Source organism: Terrapene carolina, unplaced genomic scaffold (genome assembly GCF_002925995.2).
Source record: "Terrapene carolina triunguis isolate 2854851 unplaced genomic scaffold, T_m_triunguis-2.0 Scaffold233, whole genome shotgun sequence".
In the NCBI taxonomy this organism is placed as follows: domain Eukaryota; kingdom Metazoa; phylum Chordata; order Testudines; family Emydidae; genus Terrapene; species Terrapene triunguis.
In genome coordinates, this window is record NW_020664584.1 from 6,050,222 (window position 1) to 6,070,581 (window position 20,360).

The 20,360-nt window shown below is 44.2% G+C and overlaps 1 protein-coding gene across 4 annotated transcripts in view; it reads left to right on the top strand.

Annotated features, from left to right (window-relative positions):
• The window catches only part of DLGAP4 (DLG associated protein 4), a 104,355-nt gene extending 84,898 nt beyond the window's left edge, over positions 1–19,457 (top strand). For all 4 annotated transcript variants that reach the window (XM_026656798.2, XM_026656799.2, XM_026656797.2 and 1 more), the window contains 6 exons: positions 9,317–9,678; positions 11,516–11,607; positions 12,049–12,458; positions 14,551–14,642; positions 16,780–16,932; positions 17,854–19,457. In XM_026656798.2, coding sequence (XP_026512583.1) covers positions 9,317–9,678; positions 11,516–11,607; positions 12,049–12,458; positions 14,551–14,642; positions 16,780–16,932; positions 17,854–18,072 — 1,328 coding nt within the window. In that variant the 3' untranslated portion in view covers positions 18,073–19,457. The remainder of the gene's footprint in view (positions 1–9,316; positions 9,679–11,515; positions 11,608–12,048; positions 12,459–14,550; positions 14,643–16,779; positions 16,933–17,853) is intronic.
• The last annotated feature ends 903 nt before the right edge of the window (positions 19,458–20,360 follow it).

Sequence of the window (20,360 nt, forward strand, 5' to 3'; positions counted from 1 at the left end):
AGTAACATAAATGCTTGTTCCATTACAAGATGTTCCACATCAAATAACCTTAAACCATGATACCAAATTGGGAACATCCGTGAGAAGCTAGGGCATTTGCAAAATGTGTTGATGAATCTCTAAGGTGCTCTTGGTCAGAGAATTGTATATGCTTTGCTGTAGTACAGGAAGGGTTGAGTGTTTCTTCTATTAAGTCCTTACAAGAGGGTCCCCTGGCACTCTTTGGGGGGAGGAGGGAGAGACTTTGCTCCATCTCCATCCTCACACTTTTAGTTTTGCTTATATACAATGTATTTTTTTTTAACATCTCCTGTTATATAGTTGCTATGTGCTACTGCTGCATTCCATATAGGTGGCTGCATTCAGTCATAGATGAAATGACTTCTGTGTTTTTGTGAACTACATTGGGGTCCTCCTGGATGAAAGCTGTATGGTGTAGTATGAAAATAGAGGAGTGTTTAACCTGTAAAGGAGGCTTGTGTTTATTCCTGGACTTCTAAGAAAACATTCACTTTTTGTTGAAAACCTCTTACTGGGGCTATGTCCTCTCCTTTGAAAAGGACACTATCAGGGTTGGCAAATGTAAACTTGGAGTAGCTTTGGTTTATTTTACATATGTATGTGCACTCTTGTTTCTATTGCAATAGTGCCCAAGGATCCCAGATGGGGGATTAGGTCCATTGTATTAGGTGCTGTACAAACAAATAATACAGGGCCAGTGCCCCTCCAGAGAAGGCACATTCTAGGGTTTACACAATATGACACAGTGGTATAAGTGATAAGGGTAGAGACAGCTGTGTTTGCCTAAGGTCACTCAGATTGGTCACAGGCTGGTGGATCCCTTAACACTATCCCTCTGATCTGCTTTCCTGTTTGACCCAGGACAGGGTACTGACACTTACAAAACTGGTGCAGGCAGAGTGGAAGACCAATATATAACACACACCTATTGTGTCATAAGCTTAACACCATGCACTGGTGAGCAGTTACCCAGCTGGGAAGCTGAGATTTTTATTTCAGAGTGGTAGCCATGTTAGTCTGTGTCAGCAGAAAGAACGAGGAGTACTTGTGGCACCTTGTGTATTGCAGTCCCTGTCTTAGAAAGGTTTGTTATATTCATATAGGAAAAGTGCTAACCACTTAAAATATTGGAGAGGGAATGACCGAGCTCTATAATATTCAGGTTAGGCTACCTTCTTGGCCTGTCCTCCCTGACAGTCCCTTCATGGTGTAGTTTATGGGGCCCTATATATGGCAACCCCTCTTCTCTTTTTCTTCCATTGAAGGCTGAGGAAAGTGACATCCTTCTTTACAAAGAAAAGCAAGGTAGTTGGTAACAGAGAAGAAACCTAATACAGGCCCAAGCAACAGAGAATGTAGGTCAAGACATTGTAGGCTGATGTAATTATTGTGGGTGTACCCAGAGGAAATTAAACCCACTGTGCTCTGTGTCTGTGAGAGGAGAGATTACAAATAAATGACAGCTGGGCCCCTCCCTTTTTAATGCACTCCTGTTAGGAGGTGGGATAATGTTGCTGATCTTATTAAGGTGGAAATAGCCACTATCCATAGTTATTTAATTCAAGGAAATGAATAAATGGGATTTGAAGAAATGGACTTTGGGTGTCTTGGATAGTTGCAAGCAGCAGATGTTACTAAAAGCAATTGTTTTGAGCCTGACCTTCAATTTATATATATGAAGAGATAGGGATGGGAGGAGGAGGAAGACTGCTTCTCTAATAATCTCTCTTTGGTCCAACGTATGGACTTGTTTTTTGTGTCCGTCCCCCCCCTTGTTGATTCTTTAGCTACACTTTCTTTTACTGTTATCATGCTGCTCTCTGGAGTTGCTGTCACCTCTAATTAGGAGTCGCTGTGCCTAGAGTGACATGCTGATTAATATTTCATCTTTGATGTTAGCTAGGCTTGTAAGAGCATATACAAACAGTCTCAGTTTTGCCCATATAAAGACACAAATCACACCAGCTCCGCATCTCATTTGCATCTGTTTTAGTAGCAAGAGTGTATCATCTTCCTCAGTAGAGGCTGTACGAGTGAGAGGGGAGGAAACAATTGTACAGTGTCAGTCATAGAGAATTGGTAGGGCCATCTCCTGGCCATTGATCACTTGTATATAAGAGTAAGTTATGCCCAGAGTGTAGTACGGCGGGGGAATCCCAGGTACCCCGTTGACATCCATATGTCACAAGAATGAAGTGATAGGTGGGGTCTTGGGTAATAAATAAATCATATCTCACAATTGAAAGGTCTGTGAATTTCAAAATTGTTCAGTCACTGGTTCCTTTCCCTCCCCCCATTTAATGTCCTAGTCACTGTGTTGAAGATCAATAAATGGTTAGAACAGACATAAGTGGGAAGAGATACAGAATTTAAAACTCATTCTGCACAACCACTTAGCAAGTGCCACTGGTGTACTGAAAAGTTTATGGCACTGAAAGGTTTATTGCGGAAGCCAGAAGATTAAGGGTGCCTCTAGTCCCAGTGTGTTCACACTAGCAGGAGTGCTAGACTTTCTCTCGCAGGCTTCAGTTGTGTATATATTTCTCCCTTCTTTGAGCTCCCTGTGAGGTAGATTGTTAATCAGCAGTACCCGGAGCGCACTCTGTAATTTGACTTGCAAGCAAGGCCAGATCTGTGAATCATCTGCATGTAATTAACAGGAAACAAGCAGATATAGCAAGTAAAGGCTGAGACAGCTGCAGGGAGGCAGGTTACATGCATGATGAAGCTACTGTGAGTGGCTGACTGCGTATACTGTAGAAAATCTTTGCAATGCAGACTTGGTGGCAGACTTCTGTTGTTATATTTCTAAGGAAGTCTAGCACATCACACATTCCACACACAAATACAGATACACTAAACTTGCTCCCAGAGAGTTATTTAAAAAAAACCCCACCAAAATCTGCTAATGTCTCTTCATACCCGCTGAGAACATATATGGTACAGTGGCTGGCACTGGACCAGGACCAATAAATCTAGATCTGTTGTTAGCTTTGCCACTGGCTTACTGGGTAACCTTGGACAAATCACTTAATCTGCCTGAATTTCTTTCTCTGTAAAATGGGGAGAATGATGCTTAACTAAATAGACAAGTACGTTGAGAGCTAGAGATGAAAACCACTATATGAAAGCTAGACAAACTATGTGTAACTGTTTATATAAATATTCTTCAGTGAATAGACTTTTATATTTTCACGTAACAAAACAGTGCATTCAACTTTTTTACAAATTCCCTCACGCACGCTGTTGTGCCTTGATCTGTGCCAGTTCGTTGCCCATCTCCACCAACAGTGCTGGCTTCCTGTCAGGGATGCACTATGAATGTATCTTCTTCAATCCTTCAGGATGCAAAGTGCTTATAAAATACAATATAGCATGACATTTCACACTTCTGCAGGTGAATGGGCACAGTGACCCCTCTCTCATTTAAGCAAGACACAAAGGATAGAGTGGTTATACCCTTCTCCCCCATTACCGGTAGGTATCAGGAGCCCTAGAGACTTTGACCCCCTAAGCTGAGAAGCCATGTATGAAAGCAGTTGTTTCAAGGCTGTATGTAGATTCAGGCAGGTGCTATGCTTCACATATTCAAATTAGTCTCTACAGCCATGAGGGGCAGGGGAGTCAAACCTAGTACCACTGATCCGGGGGGGGGGGGGGGGGTTGCTGCTGCAAACCCTAACCATGGAATGTTCAAAATGTTCATTGGAAATAATTTGTCTTTTTGCTGTAGCTTTTTTGGAGGGGGAGAGGCAGGTGGGGCACAGCCGGTTTTAAATTTACCTCTGGTTTATTGCAACTTAGACCTTGAAGCATTGTGCTAGTGCAGAGGTTCCCAAACTTTTTTCTTTTCTTTTGCTGGACCCCCTTTGGAGATTCATGTCCCATGCACGGGCCCCTCCTGTTGTCCCTTGGGGACCATGGTGGGGAGGGGTGCCCAGTACCCACGGGGGGGCTGGGTAGTCACCATGTAGGAGATGAGGAAGCCTTTCCACTCCCTGCTTGGGTTGTCTCCACAGTTGAGACCCAACTCCCTGCCTGTCTCACTCCTCACGCGCCACTCCCCCCCTCCATGCAGCAGAAGTGAACCATGCTGCACCCTATGAGTACTGGTCCCCCTCCTGACCTCGACCCTTCTGCGCAGCCCCACCCACTTCCCCCATTCAGGTTCTGTGTGGCAAGGGAAGTGGATGTGCCTCTGTGCACCAGGAAATTAGATGTTTTTTTGTTGGTTCCTTCAGATGTTTGTGAGGTGAATGGGATGCATACAGCAGGAAAGAAACCAAGTGACAAATCACTCATGGAAAGTCTCTGTATTACCTTACAAATTATGGGTTTGGTGCTCTTAGAAGAATCAAATAATAAAAAATTAAAACTCAGAGTAATGGCCGTTGTCCCTTGAGGTCACTGAGAAATGGGCAGGTGATCCATCGAGACTGTGCTGGCTCTGTCAACCGCAACAACAAAGTTAATATCCTGCGGTGCCTATTGCATTCTTTACAGCAGCAGCACTTTAGATATATTTAAATAGAAGATAAAACACTGGTTGTGATCCTGGCAGCTTAACCTTGAACAAAGGCATGTTGCAGGCAAGCCGTGGAATGGTGCTGTGAAGAATAAGGACCTCTGAAAGTATTGGTTAGGTGATGGTTGGATTTTATTTATTTATTTATTTTAAAAAAAAAAAGCTCGTGCACTTTAGCCTTTAACAAGCAATCAGCATGCTGTCTAGGAAGTGAGAAAATTATAAAGGTTAGGCATGGGCTGTGTTCTGAATCTTAAAGGCAAAAACTAAAATTGGCTAAGAGTGAGCCAGTAGATATTGGCCAAGACTGGCTGGAAGCAGCAGATAAAGTCAAATAGAAAGATGTCAACTTCTGAGTGTTTTTCATGCTAAAAATAGCTCTGCCAGGAAGGCTATAAAAGCCCAAATGCCCCCTCCCCCCAATCATTCAGTTAACTACAGCGTGGCGAAGGCCATGTGTATATGTACAGCGCTGCAGCAGCGCTGCTGTACCAATACAGCTGTGCAGCTGTACCACATCTGGCGAAGAAGCTCTATGTTGACGGTAAAGAGCTCTCCCATCAGCATAAAAAAGCCACTTCCACGAGTCGCAGAAGCTGTGTCAGCGGGAGAAGCTCTCCTGCCAACACAGCGCTGTGCACATGAGCGCTTATGTCGGTGTAACTTATGTTGCTCGGGGATGGTTGATTCACACCCCTTAGCGCATATTTATGCTGGCATAGGCTGTAGTGTAGACATAGCCTATGAATGTTAGTAACTTGTTTTTGAGTCCTATCTAAACAAAAAATGCCTTTGAATGGGAAGATTCAAATGCTGCAAACCAGAAATCTTGCTGTAGAAACATTTTCATCACCGTACTTGCTCTGTGCCTGGGACTATTCTTAGTTTTTTAAACTATTACATTCTGCCAGCAGTTCAGAGAGCTGATGAGGACCCTTTTAGCAGCGTGATTCCCAGTTCTAGTTACACTGTCCTATCTTGCAGTTTGCCCCAGACCCAGCATCTCCCTGGCAGAAATTAACATGGCCTGTAAACAGTTCTGCAATGTTATGTTGTAAGTCTCATCACTGCAAAACAATCTGCAATTTACAATTATTTCATATTTGTGCTGCCCTAGTGCCTAGAGACTCCCACCGGAGAGCAATTGTGCTAGGCACTGTACACACGCAACCAAAAGATGGAAAGTCCTCTGCCTTTGTAAATGCTCCACTGTAGCTAGATTGAGATGATCTAACAGCAGTGAGCTCATTTTTGGGTGGAGAGCTGGCAGCAGCTGAAACAACTTTGTTGGATGAGGGTATGCAGGGAGGGTGAGAGGAGGGAGGAGAGGACTATCCGTGGTGGGGAGGGGATCCCACTGGCATTCTCGTGTTCAAAATTGAGCCACCCTTTCTGGGATGGGCCCATTAACCAGTTGACATGAAACGCTGCTTAGGGAGGGAAAGATGCTGGCCTAGAGATCAAGATCTGGCTGTGTTTACTTTGCAGCTTACTTTCTTTTAGCCTCTGCTTGACAACATAGATGTTGCTCCTTTTGCTGCAGGGGTGGGATGTGTTTGTTTTAAGGTTCTGCAAAGTACTTGAGTAAGTTTAATTTTTAATTGTGTTGTTTTCCTGAATATTCTCCGTTGCCCTTGACTCCCTGATTCGTTTCCAGTTGTTTCTTCTGCTTTTACTGTTCAATTCGCAACCTCTTCATAGCATTACTTATTCTCCATTGATGTCAGCATTCTGAGTATCGTCTTACTCTCTTTCTATAGACTTCCTTTCCCTGTGAAGTCTTGCATTCACTGCCCCACACATCAAGACCAGTTCCTTTGGTGATCACTGGGAACAAGATTGAGAGGAAATACCAACCTTCAAAATGAATCTACAGTGTCCTTGCAGCCTGTGGAAGCTGGACTACTGGGCCTGGTGTTTATCTACCTCGATAACCCCAAATAAAATGTTTTTTCCAGTGATGGTTCCCCTCCTCCCCTGCATGTTCCTGTTTTGTACATCAATAGTGACTTCTTTTGCAGAAGTCCAGCACCCTCTTTTGTTTTTGCTTATAAGTAAGGATTTACATCAGTAGGATAGTAATTGATTTACTGTCTCAATCATACTGCAGCATGGTAGGTTGAAATAGCAGCCAGAAAACTATCTGTGCTCTTTGTATACATTTACAGCCCAGCAGTAAATCAGGAGCTACTTCCCATTGTAATGTTACTGTAATCTAGGCTATGTCATAGGACCTCATTGTTATGATGGCAGATGACCTCATCTAAGTTAAAGTACCTGGTTAAACTTAAACAACTTTTTTAATAGCATTACTAGTGTTGTGTTGTATGTAGCTGCAGAAGGATGAAGAGTCTGCATCGAAGGGACCCAGGTATTTAGGAAAGGGGTTATAGTAGCACTACAGTCAGGCTGGGTGGGAAAAGCTGGGCAGGATGGCTTCTGCTTGTCCCAGACATAGGCCAGGTCTACATTAGAAACTTTTGCCAGTATAGCAGTATTTGTTAGGGGTGTAACTTCTCTTGCAATATTTCTATAGCAGAAGAAGTCGTAGCATAGGCACGGATTATAGCAGCATAAAAGAACTTCTGTGGGTATAGCTTATTTCACCTGGGAAACTGATGTAAGCTATGGAGGCAAAAGCACTTCTTTGCCAGCGTAAGCAAGAACTTCTGCCATATAGAAATGTTGGCCAAACTTTTCTAGTGTAGACCTGGCCACAGCAAAATAATGGTTTGTCACATCATCATTTACAGCAAGGTTCTCAAACTGTGGGTCAGGACCCCATTGTAATAGGTTCTCCGGGACTGGCCAGAGCCTGAACCCCACCACCTGGGGCTGAAGCCGAAGCCTGAGCCCCAGCACCTCGGGCTGAAGCCCAAGCCCAAGGGCTTCAGCCCTGGATGATGGGGCTCAGGCTTTTGGTTTTGGCCTCCCTACCTGGGAAGTGGGGCTCAGGCTTTGGTTTTGCCCCCCCACCTGGGGTGGTAGAGCTCAGGCGGGGGGTCAGGCTTCAGTCCCCCCTCCTGGGGTCGTGTAGTAATTGTTGTCACAAGGGGGTCACTGTGCAATGAAGTTTGAGAACCCCTGATATACAGAAACTGCCAGGAATTTAAAGGAGGTGACTGGAGAATAAAATCTTCCAGCACGGTATCTAAAACAAAACATGCAGGTTCTCCTATACTGACTGCATGCTGCTCCAGTCTCCACAATGAAGGGTGCCCACTGCCCCATCTTTACAGGGCGCCACCATGCAAAGACGTGAGTGCTGATTTAGGCTGTTGTTTCCGTCCCACTGGTTAATTCTCTGATATTGTCCTGTGGCTATCTTTCAGTGCCATCCGGCACTTAGTTTGGGTGACTTAATGGAATAAATTAACTGGCTGAAGAATGGGCACATGGTTACTTTTGGTTTGCAGAAGTGGGAAGCTGGACCTCTTGTACTCGACCTTGGGAAAATATTTCTTAGCGATTGTTAAATTCCCTTACGTACTGCCGGTAGTAGATTTTCACTGTCACAGCCATGGTGAGCACGCGAGAGAGATGCTATTAGGAAGACTGTTAACATGAAAGCCTTGTCCTGATTTGAATTTGGACATAACTGTGTGCCTTTAATATGTTAAAATGGTCAAGTTAAAGCCTCGGGGAGTCTTGAAGGTATTCTGTTATGTCTACACTAAGCTACTAACACCTTCAGAATCCTAGTCTAAACTCCTAAATTGTTAGAGCATCAAAGTAGTCTTGCCTACTGTGTGAGGTTCTGCAAGGACTCTACTTCAGCTCTCTTCTAGAGGTGGTAGTGTACACCTACATCTTTTGTTTGGAAATACCAAACCCTGACTGGCACATACAATACCTCCTGGGTGTCTTGTGTTTGCTGAATGCTGACATGTGGATGGCCACTGACTAATTTATTTCTAGGACTCTTCTGTATTCCAAACGACTGTACTGATGTGTGTTGTGGCCTGGTGGGGTTTTATCCTCGTGAATCCAAGCTGATTTTCAGTTGCCTGAACTGAGCTGCATGCTGGGGAAGATGCTGGATACCTATGTTTCCAGCTCTCAAATCAATAATGGCAAATAACGTACTGTGCGCTCAGAGCCAGACTTGTAAAGGTATTTAGGGACCTAAATATGTAGATAGGCCCTTCTGAAAATCCTGGCATCCCTGAATCTTTAGGCACCTAAATACCTTTAAAGATTAAAAATCAACCCTCCAGGGTTTGTAAAGTGCTTTGTGAACATTATAGCTACTGCCTGCTGGAAGAAACCCTTATGGCCTCTTTCCCTTTTGTAGGAACAAACGCCAGCCTGGTCCGGATACAGAAACTTGTCAACTGATGGGAACAAAGAACTGAGAGATTTGGCTTTACCAGGACACTAAACACGATTTAAAAAAAAAAAAAAAAATCAGGGTTCCACAGAACTTCTGCTGTGTGGTGGCCTTTCCTTGTCAAACACTCTAGCAGTTTGGCAGGATCTTCTTTACTACTTTTCCACCTTCCAGCCTCTCTCACATCATGTTGTTTCTCTTGAACTTTATTGCAGGATAGTGCTGGCTTCCCTCCCCTCCCCCCTTTTAAATGCTTTGGTGTGGGTCACTCAGTGCAAGCTGTTGGCATTAAATTGGTGTTTCTGCATTTCTTCAAATTTCTACTTGGAGATTTCTCCTGAATATTATAATTGACCTGCTTTTTCTTTTTCTTTCACTGTACCTCTGTCACATTCTCTTCAATTCCACTCTCTTGCTCCTTCCCACCTCTGCCGTTGCAGGTTCATCATGCCTAGTGGCATATAAAAAGACACCTCCCCCCGTCCCACCTCGGACCACCTCAAAGCCGTTCATCTCTGTCACCGTGCAGAGCAGCACTGAATCAGCCCAGGACACCTACCTGGATAGCCAGGACCACAAGAGCGAAGTCAACAGCCAATCGGGACTGAGTAATTCTTCAGACAGCTTAGACAGTACCAGAACACCCAGTGTGACAAGAGGCAGCCTTGTGACTCCAGCCAGAGATGCTCCAGAGTTACCCCAGAAAAATGCAACCTTGAAAAGTGACAAAGGAACTCTGACAAGTGAAGAGCCTAAGGTGGAGAATATTCCCAAAAGGAAGCTGTCGTCTATAGGAATACAAGTATGGAATAGTTTGTACTCCTTTGTGTAACAGAGAATGTTCTTAAATGTATCTGTTTAGCCTGTGTCTTGTAACCAAACGTGCAGCTGAACCCACCCAGATAGCTAAAGAAATTAACCAGTTTGTAGAGCAATCATCCAGTGCACTCAGAGGTGAAATACAACAAAATGTTGCTATAACAGGAATGTGTTCAGTACAGAATTAAAACATGTCGTAAAATAATGTAGCTCTGTTAAATGGGTAATTCTCTTTAAAGGGGCTTCTTGCCAAAAGTACATATGCACAAATGCTAGAGTTTGTGTGCCATATACTGTATTTTAAGGTCAGTCTGCATGCTTTCAATCTGAGTTCAAGGCATAGCTTCATTTAAGATTCAAACTCTTCTATTATAGAACTATTAAGCATGTTTGGGGCTGCTATAGTATGAAATGATTATGGCACCATGGCTCTGATGCAGTCTATCTGTGGGAGTGCCCCTCCTTCACCCCATTGGTTCTCTGAGAACTTCTGTTGCTGAAAGCCAACAGAACATGCAAACTAATGAAAAACAGTTGCTGGCTTTATAGCCCAATGAAAACTGCTCAGGGAGAAACGTGTATCCAAGCTTTGTCCTGCAAAGGCTACTTTTGGAGAAGTTTAAAAAAAAAAAAGAGCCTAATCTATTTACATTTTGCTTGTGGACAACATTTCAAATGCAGGTGGTTAAACTTTATGTTCATCTGTTGTATCCACAAGCGCCTGCTGCACGTCACCTTATGACATGCTGAAGTGGTAGTAAGCTTCCCACTTGCAAGTTTAAATACAAAACATGTGGGTTCGGCACGTGTGAGTATGGGTTTGAAAGTGCAGTTTAAAACACATCTTCTACAGCATCAGACTTTCCAGTTTTGTTCATCACGTAGAAACGACCCTTTATCCAACGTAATATGCATCTCGATATCATCAGGTTAAACTCTCTATGTTGAAGCCATACCCAAGCAGACAAGTTAGTTCTTGTTTACCATCTTGTCCACAGTTAATCATTCTGAATGCCATGGAAGTTCGGCAGTGCAAACTGTACATTCAATATGAGGCTTTACATTGGGTTGTGAATTGTTCTGCTGCTGAAATCTAGCTGGCAGAGAAGCTTCCAATGTCACTTCGATATTGATTCTTTCCCACAGAAATAGTGGGAGTTGGAGCAAACAACGGTGGGGTGGAGGGGTAGAGGGAGAATTCCCTTTTTAAAGAGCCTGACTGTTTCAATCTGCTCCCCCCCCCCCCCCCCATTCTGGGGTTGAGGTTCTCATGCTGTGACCCATGCCTCCCTACTTCCAGTACCTGGATTTCACTTACGGCTGCAACTAACTACTCAGGGCTTCCACGTAGTTCTTGGGTGGGGAGAGGGGAAGTTGATGATGAGAGGATACTAGGCTTCAGAAAGTTTGAGAGCCCCTGTTCTAGAGATGCCCTTTTGACAGTCAGGCTGCTGCCCTCTCTCGAGCCTCAGAATGGCCATCTGCCTGCCTGCCTTGTACATGCAGCTGCTCTGAGGCATCAAAACCTTTCCACTACCTGTTGTTTCTATTGTGGCAGTTGACAGAGCCAGATCCAGAATGGCTGTCTGATTACTGCAGGGCTAGGGATAAAATCTGACGTCCTCAGCAGATTGGGGCACTGGTGACTTCTCCTTAGGCTAGCAGTATTGTGCCATCCATCCTAAAACAGCCTTCGAATTGCTTTACAGCATCTGTATGCTCTGTGTGCGCGCGCATGTGGTTGCAGCTCTCCTATTCTACTAACATGAATTGTAGCAGCAAGTTTTTGTTTTTTTGTTTGTATTTTTTTATTTAATAAGGTTGACTGCCTTCAGCCAGTGGCAAAGGAGGAGCCCCCTACGCCAACCACCAAATTCCAGTCCATCGGGGTACAGGTAGAGGACGAGTGGCGGTAAGTGAGAGACACAGGCCCTTTTATTTTATCCCTTTAAACTACACTTTGCCAATTAGCTTAGACCCATGTCTCGCCTCAGTTTCATGTTTCAGTACTAACTGTGTTGAGCAGCATGTGCTTTTATCAAAAAAAGTACTTGCTCTGTAATGTAAACAGCTAAATCAATGGGAGCTTGAAATAAAAACCGAACCCAAGATGTAATTATAGATGCGCGTCAGTCATTTTGTCTGAATGGCCTATTGCAGTAAGCAGGCAACCTTATAATTTTGTCTGCCTGCATGTGTGCTGTGGGTTTTTGTGTTTTAAGGTGGAGGGGCTGGGGGGGAACAAGGCTCAGCTGCAGACACCGTAAACAAACCCGTTGCATTGTGTACCAGTGTGTGAATCCAGCCAGTTGGAGGGCTCCCCTTCATTCTCTTGCTCCTGCTCTTTCTGCAGAAACAACCACTCTCGCAGTATGTCCTCCAAACAGGACGCCGATTCCGACGCACAGGAACCGAATCACTCAAACTGTAAATCGTCTGAGAGAAGCCTTGCTGATTGTCCCCCGCGCTACAACTCTGTCAGTGTTGATGCCAGTACCAGGCAACCAGCCAAGCCCTCCCAGTTCAAGAGAAATCTCTCCTATGGAGATAGCAGTGACCCAGCCCTAGAGCCTTCCTCTCTCCCTCCTCCGGACCCTTGGCTCGAGACATCCTCCAACTCGCCATCAGAACCAACACAACCAGGAGCCTGCAGGCGGGATGGGTACTGGTTTCTGAAACTGCTGCAGGCAGAAACAGAAAGGTTAGAAGGATGGTGCCGTCAGATGGACCAGGAGACCAAAGAGAACAATCTCTCTGAAGAAGGTGGGTGTTGAGAACTGCATAGCACTCGGGAGGAACGTGGGGTGTAACTGGAATGGGGCAAACCTGTTCGTAGTGGCCAGATACAGGAACTTGTGGTGGGATAAAATTTAAGAAAAAGAGAATTGAACTGACAGTGAGGGTACATCTTCACCGGGATAAAAAACCCGTGGCTGGGCTCGGTCAGCTGTCTCAGGCTGCAGGGCTAAAAACCCTATGAGGGGGGACATACCCTGAGACTTGCTAGCATGTGGAACAATCTGACAAAGGAAAGGGGTGGTGCTGGCCAGGAAGGGACTAGATGGGATAAGCTTTAGAGTCTGATTCTAGAATCACACGGAGCAGGCAAAGAGTGAGGTTACTTAGGAATGTAAATGTGGGTGATATTGCTACAGTGGGCATGATCTGTACCTAGGGCTGGGTTGTAACGCTATAAGCTGCACTGCCCTAGGAGTGACTCAGACACAAATCACTGCTCCGTTGTTTGGGAGGTACGGGGTGGCTTACATCATCCCTTTTACTCTTCATTTCCCCTCCCCCAGCCTCCATGCATAAAGCCAGTTATTCAGGCTGCCAAGTTGGACAGGCAGTGCAGGGCTGTTCCCACTCTTGGACCCTCCTCACCTGCTTGCTTGCAGGGGCGGTATCAAGGGACCAGCTGTGCTCTCCCCCCATGGCAGGAGCTGCACGCTGAGCAGCCCTTACTCATTTGAGCAAGGGAGGAACAGGGCATGGGGTCCATCTACCCCTTGGTAAATATTTCCCAGCAAATTCTTTAATGCAGAATTAAGTGTGAAAGTGTGTTTGGAGAGAGTCCAGCTCATGCCCAACAAACCACACCCAAATACCAAAAACAGTTTAAAAAGCCCAGAAAATGACTAGGTAAAGGATCTATCATTGAGTTCCTCACTGCCATATGATCCTGCAATGCGTTTGAGAGCTCTAGCTTTGTTTCATCTGAGCCTCCAGTAGTAACAAGCCCAAACACTTCTGTTGGTGGCAAGAGGGGACAATTTTTCCACACCTAAGAGCTCCGCTGAGCACTCTGAGGAAGAGTCTTTAAATCCTGGGACCTCAACACTTCGTTCTGCTAAATACTTATTAACTGCTCAACGTCTAAACCTTTCTGTGAAAAGAGATGGTTGATCTGCTCTCCTCATGATCCTCTTGTATTTTGGAAGTGTGGGTTAAGGTCTGTCTGAGAGCATGTGCCTGCAGGTCAGGGGCACTGCACATTCCATGGGGGCTCACCTATAGATCGTGCCTTAAAAGGCTTGTCATTCAACCTTGCTGTAGGCTCTAACTAATTTAATGATTTTTAGTGCCCTCCTATGTTTTAGGAAGCATAAAGCTGTAGATATCAATAGTTCTGTGTACAATTGGACAATAAGTGAAGCAGTCTATCTCAGCTGGAATGCGACTTCCCTTCTCTGTAGAATTAACTGTCTTATGGGTCTCTGGAATTCACTTTCTCTAAATGCATAGGGGAAGAGGGGTTCTAGAGGATATCAAACTGGCTTCTAAGGGTATGTCTACGGTGCAAAACAAAAAACCTGCAGCAGGTGAGTCTCAGAGCCCGAGTCAGCTGACTTGGACTTGTGGGTCTCTCGCTATGGGATTAAAAATAGCAGTGTAGATGCCTAGGCACAGGTAGCTCAGGCCCAAACTCCAAACCTCAACACTGCTATTTTTAGCCCTGTAGCACGAGCCCGAGTCAGTTGATCCGGGCTCGGAGGGTCTCTCATACCCAAAAACGACTCCTCTGCCTTGGAACTTCAGTAAAGCTCTATTGCAAACAGAGAATCTTGTGGCAGCGTGGCTGTGTGCCATCCTTGATGGGTCTCTTGGCAGTAGAACAAGGGCAAACAAAGTATACAGAGACCTACAGGCAATGCATCCGTTTGTAACAATAGATCATTAGTGACATGGCTTGTTTAAAACATGAGTAAAAAACACAATTTTGCTCGTAGAACGAGTATAAGCCAATGTGTATGAATGCTAGGAAGCATCTTAACCTTTTGAAACATTCTTGTTTGCTACATTCAGCTGTTTTTATTTCTTATCTAACTTCTTACATTCCTTTTTCTTTCGTTAGTTTTAGGAAAAGTCCTCAGCGCAGTGGGCAGCGCACAGTTACTCATGTCCCAAAAGTTCCAGCAGTTCCGGGGCCTCTGTGAGCAAAACTTGGTGAGTAGAAGTAACTTTGTAAAATGGCAATAGTCTAACCACAGCTCTGTACTGCTAAGCCGAAGCAGCTCTATGTATAATACAACCAGGCCGTTTCCTGGTGCCAAAGATGGATGAAGCTTTTTAAAATAAAAACTAAGCAGGTCTCACAAGCTGTGCGGTAACAGGAGGCTGACTTTCTTAACGTGCACTTACTGTCAGTTTAGCAACCGAAGAGGGGTAGCTTGGGCACCTTACACATTTTCTTGGTGTATGCGTGCAACATTAAAGCCATGTTCTGCCTTGGGATGCCAGCTCATGATTCTCACTGATATCAGTGGTAGCCAACCACAGCTATTGGAAGGCATAATTTGGCTGGAAGTATTTATCAGAGAGGATTGAAACAAATGTCTGCCTATATAAATTTGCTCCAGGCTTGAATCCTGGTAGGCAGCAGAGAGATTCTGCGTTCAGGATGCCTGATTGAACTATGTATTTTATTACTCTGAAATGTTTTTTAAGGTGAACTGCAAAGCGTTAGCCAAAAATGAAGTGTTAATAAAAAGCCCCCAAGCCCTCTCAGAATACGTTTACTCTGCATGGCTGATGGAACCGTCCCCACAGTACCGATTCCAGTTGCTTGTAAAATGCTGTGTGTGAATTAGACTTCTTCAAACATGGTGAAGTTGCTTGTCCTGGCTGAGGTCTCAACAGGACAAACTTACAGTTTTTAAAATGTATTTTTAGGTTTATCCCAGGATGAAAGCCCTTCTGATGTTTAAAGAACACGTCAGTCAGGGCTCAGTAGCTTTTGTTGAAACCTTCTGGGGAAAATAATTTAGCCTTCAGGCTGAGGTATGAGTCAAACTGCAGCCCCAGTGGACATTTCCTGGAAAAGTTATGGGCCATAAAAATAGGGGGTGGTGTTGAATGACTGCTTTTTGGTTTTGCTGATTATAGCTGTAATGACATTTGCACTGGCAGAGAATCCAGGGGCCAGACTTTCAAGAAAGCTCAGCATGTTGGGTGCATGCTGAGTACTGAGATCTTTTAAAAATCTGACACCAGATGTGTGTGCTGAGCACTCTGAAAGCCAGGTCCATGTGTAGAGCTCAGATTCTTCAGGGACCCAACTCCAGTTTACTTGGAACAGCTAGCTGTTTGGAGAAACTTCTGTCATTTATTTAGAATCTTTCAAACCAGTTTTGGGTTTCTGTTAAACTCCCACAGTTCTATTTCAGAGAGAACATATTTTACTTCTGACCACGTTCCAGCAGAAACAAACAGCTTGTTTGCATTTCTGTGCATCAAGTGGCATTCAGGTTCTCAGGCTATATCCCATTTGGTCTGATCACATTTTGTCCAGTTTTTGTTATTTCAAGTATTACCATAGCATCTGGATGCTTAAAAAAGAAACCACAAATTTTCTGGTCTCTGAACTCAAACTTAGGACTTCTGGTATGGTAACTCTGCGGGATGAGCACTAGGCTAAGCAGCCATCTTGTTTCCTGCTACCAACATAAACTTGGATTCTAGACTGGGTCTCTTCTACGGTAAATGTTGTCAGGGTTGGCCAGGACCAAGGCCTCGTGAGTGACGTTTGTCTGTCTACGGGAGACAGAACTTTCTCTGGGGGCTGATCAGAGGCTATGAAATGAACTCCCCCCAAGGACTAAGGAACAGCACAAACATCACCACCTTCACTCCAAGTGCAAGACACAATTTTTTTTTCTTTGTCTTCTGCAACATAAACCTATAGCAACATGTATATTTTAGAAAAATCCTATCAAAACAAGATACTCCACCACACGCATGTCTCTCCTGGAGAGAGAATGAGAGAAACTACATGTGACAGATATGTAGTCCCATTGCTTAATGCACTGTTGGAATGTGCTCCAACTATGTTGGTGGGTACAGTATAAGAATCTGTATAGAAGAGAATAGAACATGCACTGTATGGTGAAGATGAGACATTTGGTTGTCCTCTTCCTATGGATATTTGAGAGAAACTTCTGCAGCTTCAGTCCCAGCCAGTAGATGTCGACATGAGCTCAGAATTGCAAAGGGTAAAAGTGTAATATAGCACAGACTACTGTAATCTCATGATCTCAGTGACATGCTGTTTGTGATTTTCTTGTTGATGCCCTCTCCCTTGCAGAACCCCAATGCCAATCCCAGACCCACAGCCCAGGACCTAGCTGGGTTTTGGGATCTCTTGCAGTTGTCCATTGAAGACATCAGCATGAAATTTGATGAGCTCTACCACCTAAAGGCTAACAGCTGGCAACTGGCAGAAACACCGGAGAAGAAGGTGAGCATGGGGCAGTTCAGAGTGGCCAAAATATTGTGCACTCTGCTGAGTCAATAATAGCCCTTCTCTTGTAGCTCTGTGTTCTTAAACTACGATTTCATAGATTAGATTTCTGGAACTGCTACTGTCTTCTGCTTGCTGCGTACTCTACCTTTTTTAATGCATATAATCATAATAGTGTTTCCTGCATGTTCAAAAACTGAAGTCTCCCCCTACACGTACACGTAATCTCCTGTGAGGTGCATCAAGAAGATTCCTATAAGATAAATTTAAATGAGTTTTAGAAACTCCTGAAACCTTCGGGGAAAAGTGATTTGGGGTAAAGAGTGGATGAGTAAATAGCACACATTTACATAGCGGGAGGTGGCAGGCTTTTTGTTAAATAGATGTTGGATAAAGAGGCTAAGTTTATACTGAATAGGCTGTAATCAGTACCTGTGAGAAACCATGTAACTTTAAATCCACATGTTTGCTTTATTTCTATGCTTACATCAGTTCTGAGATGTGGGGGGGCATGAGTCGCAGCTCACTATGCATTATAAAACTTATATTGCACACTTCTGTTCTGCCTCTTAAAGTCCAGCTGTGTTAATCTTCTCAACATGCTCTGACCCATCATTAAGCCCTAAGAGCAACCTGCAAACCCAGATCTGCTTCCCAGGGTGGGATTCTGTGCCACCAGAGAGTGAGACTAAGTTCATTGTCTGTTAAATGGGAAAGCAGATAGGATTCTGGTACAAGATACTTTTGTTACATACAGTTTTTACTTTCTCCTTATTCACTTGATGCTCTGTTGCTGAAAGGCATGTTCCCCCTTTGGGCCACAAACTATCCCCTCTTCTTGTTATCTCAGAAGAGAGAGAACTTTTGTATGTGCATTTTTATTTTATGTTCTGTCTTTCTTCTTACTGTCTCTTAAAGGAAGAGAAGAAACCACCCCCTCCAGTGCCAAAGAAGCCAGCCAAGCCCAAAACCCCACTGAACCGGGACAAAGCCTCTGATTCTGTGGATAAGCAGCGCCAGGAAGCTCGCAAGCGTCTCATGGCAGCCAAGCGGGCTGCCTCTGTCCGGCAGAATTCTGCCACGGAAAGCGCGGACAGCATTGAAATCTACGTCCCTGAGGCACAGACCCGCCTTTGAGCAAAGGGGAAGAGGAAGGAAACACGTGTTTTTCTAAATCATTAAAGAGGAAAAAAAAATTCTCTCTAAACTTAGTGTGATTTATTCGGTCTAGAGACGCTGAGCCAACCTGACAAAGGGCTCCCAATTCGGCTTTTTTTCTCTCAGCTTTAAGTAACGAAGATTTTAAAAAAATCCCACACACAACAACAAAAATTCCCCCTCTTGTTTTCTCTCACTGGCTGTGGTGTTGCTGAACAGACTGAAAAGACTCCTGGAAGCCCCAGCCCCTCAGACTTGGAACTTCAATCTTTTTACTTGCTCAATCTAATGAGAATTATTAGCTTGTTTACAAGAAGAGGACGACAAAAAAAAAAAAATGAAGCCTTGAGCACTTGCCATGCTGTGTTCTTTCTCCTTCTCCTCAACTCTGTTCTTCCTTATCCTTAGGGTTTTTTTCTTCTACCTCTTATTCTACCTTATCCACCCCCTCTCTCCCACTTTTTGCATGGCTTTGTTTACTGTGTTAGAAATAACCTCTCTTCCACAGAGCTCCCGAAGAGAACATCTGTTCAGCGTGTACTGGTGTTGCACTCTGCTAGCTAGCAGCCTTTCTTTATTTTTCCTTTAGTGGGGGGGAGGTGTAGGGGCGAAGGGCAGCAGGGTTCACATATCGATGTATTTGATTGAAAAGGAAGGAAGAAAAGATCTGTGGAATGTAATGCCGAGTTCTTCATGCAGCCTGGAAGCAAACGTGTGCAATAAGGTGGTGATGGGGGCAGCGCTTCGTTGGCTGATTCCAAAAGAAAGCTGGCCCCATTCCAGGCACAGGATGGGAGCTGGAAGGATGATGTGGTGGAACAAGTGTGACCCCTATGTGCGCACGCGCGCACACACACACACTCACTCACTCACACTCTCTCTCTTATTTTGTCCCCTTCTACACATTTTATTTTTCTTGAGAATCACTTGTTAAAAAAGCAGTTGCTACACAGTGGGGACCTGTTTCAAGGGGGAGGAAGGGTGTAATGATAGGGTATGTCAGGGTGGAGAACTGGGTTTTCTACAAAAAGAAGGGGGAGGGTGGCTAATGGCAGGCTGGCAGCCGGCCGACCTGTATGTATGTGTACATATGCACATATACACTTACTAGGATCTGTATATTTAATGCATACACACATATACATACCCATACACAAGTGCAAGTGGTGTATTAAAAGCACCTCAGTGAGAGTGGGCGTATGTATAGCATATATTTTTACATGTACTATATCTAGATGTGTGTAAAAGTGTGTGTAAAAATATATACCCTGTGTGTAATCAGATTATTTTTCCTTGTATCCCGTGCTTTTTTTGGTGAAAGGGAGGGGTTGCTAAATATTTTGATCCTTTTTAGCTTCTTCTCCCCCCTCCTTTTCGGTTTAGCTTCTTGGAGTTGGGACTGAATGCCAGCATCACGTTCTTTTCCACCCTTCCCAAAACGAACACTTGCCCCCAAGTTGAGCAATCATTTTGTTTGAGAGGAGAGATCCCGTGTCAGTTTCATGTGGGGGAAATCCCAAAGGAATTTAAACCAGGGTGTTGGTGATCAAAAAGGCAAAAAAATAAAAAAACCCTAAATCCTATCTAAGTGAACACTGTATACTGTGTTTATGCATATATAGTATGACCGATTTCTCTTCCTGCCCTCCTACCATATAGATCTCGTAGCCTGGAATGAGAACCTGTGAAAGTTTGACCATAAGCAAAGTGGCTCAAATCCAGCACATTGGTTTTTAACTTTATGGGTAGAAGATGTTGATTTGCTGGGTTTTTTTTAAATAAGGCTTTTTAGAGTTTCTTAGCATTCTAAAATTAGGAACATGTAGAATGTGAATTCATCTTAATCATGTTTCCAAAGGTAGCCAGACTGCTGGGGTATTGTCCCCAAAGCAGTTGTTTTCTGGGCTCAGTGTTGTGGGCTGTAGCCTGTTTTGCTGAGCTTCTGAAAAAACTCTTTAAATTGTGTGGGGACCATTCACACTGCCTCAGTCAATCATACCTGGTCCGCTGCACAGAGTTCCAAGCATATTCCCTGGGTTCTGGCCAGGCGTTGTGAAGCTTGGCACTCATACCTGGCTGACACTACAATGGGTTTATGGTGGGTAAGATACATTGTCAGAGTGTCTCAAGCCATGTTAGATAATCAGAAGCAAGTGTATGCCTCTCTGCCAGACTTTCATTATATCAGTATCTCCTTACTTTCCTGGAGGAATAAGGTTTAATAAAGCAAGGACAGCTGGCTGATGAAAATAAAACAAAATTCAAAA